This window comes from Salvia splendens, chromosome 1, assembly GCF_004379255.2.
Source record: "Salvia splendens isolate huo1 chromosome 1, SspV2, whole genome shotgun sequence".
Lineage (NCBI taxonomy): Eukaryota > Viridiplantae > Streptophyta > Magnoliopsida > Lamiales > Lamiaceae > Salvia > Salvia splendens.
In genome coordinates, this window is record NC_056032.1 from 3,193,371 (window position 1) to 3,197,272 (window position 3,902).

Below are 3,902 nucleotides of genomic sequence, written 5' to 3' on the forward strand. Positions count from 1 at the left end.
GTGAACAGTCTTTGTGGATGGATTGAAATAATAAATGTGGATAACATTTGGTGGACTGAGAGAGTACTATCTAATGAGATAGAGTCACATTTTTCATTAACAATACTTTATTCATTTTTTTTTCTTTTTATCTATTTCTTATTTTATTAATTTTGCATTAAAACTCATTTCTTTGTCTAGTATTTGTTTAGGAAGGTAGAATTAATTTTGTTAAGTTATAAGAAGCATATATAGTAGATATGAAAATTTGACATTGTAGTAGCGGACTGAAGTTAACATGAGCCAAATTTTTGTCACGGGATGAACTTTTGGTTTATTTTGACTAACAAACAATAAATTTACACTATTGAGCTAAGGTTAAATATTAGGTATTTAATGTACACACCTTTATTAAGGTATGTATTTGTGTGTCGTTGAGTTTATGTTGGTGGAGAACCACACACACATTATATATATATGGAAATGCTTTTGGAACTCATTGCAATAAATTAAACAATGTTCACACATTTAATTATTCGAATATAACGCATATAAGTAATGAGGTCAACCTCTTTTTTGTAGTAGTCATGAAAGTGACATCTCCTATAATTCCATATCGATTTTAATGACATCTTTTTCAATTGAGTCAATTTCTTGTGAATGTAATCCGTTTAAATGAAAAATGTAAATAATATCACATTAATTGTCGAGGGATTTTAGGTAGATAGGGTGGTAAAAACATGCAAGATCATGTTCAAACTCCAACGTCCAATCATAACATATGATTGCCAAACCACACCCCAAAATTCCAATCCACCCAAAATCAAGAAAATAATTAATTAAAACAAAAAACTCAAAGCACCCCCAAGAGAAAGATCTAACAAAATTAAAATCTGTTAGATCCAAAAAAATCTTAGTAAAAAAAATTAGTATTTAATTAAGAAGTTGCCACCCAAAGCGTTGAAGGTTTCCAGTTACTGCACAATCCGTTGCTTCCATGGCTGTTGCACCTTCTAACTCTCTGAATTTGCTCCAACACATTCATTTCCACATCCAATTCCGATTCAAATCCATTCCCCTTCTCCTCAATTTCCCCCTCCTCCGCCTCCGCCGCGCCGCATTCTTCCTCGTCGCCGCCGCTGCAGGCGGCGGCGACGAAGGAGAGCTTGAGGCGGCCGTCGCTCCTCTCGGCGTGGAGGTAGGAGTTCCTGAAGGGGCCCTCCACCGCGTCTATGATCAGGCGGCCGCCTTCGCTGCGGCGGCGGACCTGCAGCGAGCTCGCGCCGCTCATTGTGGTGAGCGGCGGCGGGAAGTTATTGATTTTCCGGCAGTATTTATCCGTCGGCGGCGGGATTCTGGCGGAGGTGGGGCTGAGCGGCGGGGAGGCAGAGAAAATGCTGCTGCAGTCGGAGAAGGTGTCGGAGCCGGATTCGCTCCCCAAATTCTCGGTGCATAATTGGAGGGATTTAGGGCTCAATTTGGAATTCTTGGATAAAGGGTGTGTGTAGGGGAAGTCTTTGTTGATCATGGTTGATGATTCTTGAGAGTTGTTTTGGAGGAATCCCCAGCCTCCGAGGTCGGCGTTTGTTGGGGGCGGCGCCGCCGCGACTCTCAGCTTTAGGGTGGTATCGGCGAGGTGAGGCTCGTAGATGGAGGCCTGATTCTGCTGATACACTATAGTGGACATGGTGTTGATTGACTTGAGAAAAGAGTTGAGCTTTGATGGTGATGAGTTTCTTGAAATTTTATGGTGAAGTTTGAGTTTTGAGAGAGATGAGAGAAGAGAGGATTGGACGAGGGATAAGTGAGGGGATGGGGGGCAATTTGTAGTGTGGAAGGAAAAGTGCTGTGGAGATCTTGTGTGTGTGTGTGTGAGGTAGGGTGGGTGGGGTGGAGGGGGTGCTTTTTTACACCACTTGGATTAAAACTATTAAAATGCCACGAACAAACATTTTGAGAGGGAAAAGGGAGTGAGGGGAAGTCACTAGTTTGGAATTTAGGACTATGAGGGGAATAATATTCCTTCTCTCTATTCAGAAAACGAAATTCGTGGGTCGGAAAACGTTACCGACTCGCGAGCGTCATCTATCGTTGTTAAGACTTGTGGAAGGTTTTTTTTTTTCTTTTTGTAATTGTTGTTTCATGAACACGAAAATTGCACAACAAAAGGAGAGATTGCGGAGGAGGCAGAACTGAGGTCGACCTCGCACAACCCCATCTAAATCCATACATAGATGCTTTATACTCCTTTCGTCTTCCATTAGGAGTCCTATTTCATGGCGGCACAGATCTTAAGAAATAGTAAGAAAAGTGAGTGGAAAAAATTTAGTTTTAAATGAAATGTGAGTAGAATGAGTTAGTGGAATGTGACCCTATTACCATTTATGGTAAAAGTGAACCGAGACTCCTATTCGCGGAGGGAGGGAGTACTCCCCCCGTCCCACTTTAGGAGTCTCATTTGAGTTTGGCACGAGTTTTAAGAATTGTAAATAAAAGTTGGTGAAAAAAAATAGTGGAATGTGAGTCCTACTTTTATATACTACGTACTAGTTTTATAATAAAATGTAAGTGGAAAAAAATTAGTGGAATGTGGAGCCTATTAACATTTTATGAAATATTCTAACCGAGACTCCTAAAGTGGGACACCCGAAAATGGTAAACCGGGATTCCTAAAGTGTGACGGAGGGAGTAGTATATAATTATATTTTGTGTGACATGAGTTTGTCTTTATTAGTACTATACTCACATTACGCATTTTTTGTGTTTTGACTTGCCCTATCTAGGACATCTAAAAATAAGTATTCATACTGAATTAATGACGAAATTCATGTGGGAAGTTAATTTATTTAAAAGTGAGTTTGGTTTTGCCTTGGTTTGGGAAATTTAAACGTTATTAGTAGTATGTTTGAACGGAATAAAAATGGATATAAATATTTCAGTATAATTTTATTAAAAGTGATAGTGTGGCGATGGTTTTTCTACTTCTCAAAGTTTGTGTTGATTACAAATTAATATGTATACGTGATATAGAGGAATTATCGAGTCAAAATCGAAGGGGGAAAAACCTATATATAAGTTCATTATTATTCACATGGTATATTGACAAATACAATAAATATGTAAAGGATATTTCAATATTCCCCAGTAACGTACGGTTGATACTTTTCTAGGCTTAGAAGGTACTATAATGGAAGAGCAGAGCATGTTCACTTTAATTCAATTATCAATATGGATAGATAATATAGTCAATATGAGTATATATTATTGCGCGTACTATAAAGTATAAAGCCAAGAAATCGCTTAAATTATTTAACTAATAATCTTACAATAGAGTTCTCCATGATTAATCTAATTTCAAATACATGGAGTAATAATCAAAGGCAAGATTTATTGTTTTATAAATATCTTTAAAGAGTTAAGGGCGGAAATGAATGAATTAAATAGTCTCCGACTTTTATGTATTTTATAAATTTGATTATAGTAATTGGTCGCAACAAGAAAAAATTTATCAGCAATACAATAATTATTGAACTTTTCCCCACTCTATAGTATTTTTTAATTTAATAGAAACCATCAATTAATGGTAGTCAAAATCCATTTTGGATGACGATTATAAAGAGTATACATCACACAGCCCACACGCTTTGAAAGGTCATGAAATTACGGAAATGGACATTTAGGTAGAATCAAAATCCACATTTAATTTGTGTCGAAATAGAAATTGTAAGATGCTTGTCTGATAAATTTTATGTACACGGTTGATTTGATTTCAGTATATTTAAATTAATAAATGCGAGGGCGATTATGTCACTTCACAGAAGCGTGTTGAGGTTAAAATGGAGTCGTGGAGTCTACACTACTTAAGAATTTCATCGTATTAACTTCGAATATAAAATGAGATGACAAATTGATAATTGGGGTAT

General features: G+C 37.1%; 1 protein-coding gene across 1 annotated transcript; it reads right to left on the reverse strand.

The window, feature by feature from the left end:
• Window positions 1–655: 655 nt before the first annotated feature.
• Window positions 656–1,845, reverse strand: LOC121794020 (protein FANTASTIC FOUR 3-like). Its single transcript, XM_042192035.1, has one exon. It carries the CDS (start codon window positions 1,664–1,666, stop codon window positions 917–919), a length of 750 nt encoding a protein of 249 aa, XP_042047969.1. The 5' UTR covers window positions 1,667–1,845; the 3' UTR covers window positions 656–916.
• Window positions 1,846–3,902: the final 2,057 nt, after the last annotated feature.

What these genes read in the sequence shown, in the direction of transcription:
- LOC121794020 (XM_042192035.1), bottom strand. Translation starts at nt 1,666, where the DNA reads ATGTCCACTATAGTGTATCAGCAGAATCAGGCCTCCATCTACGAGCCT.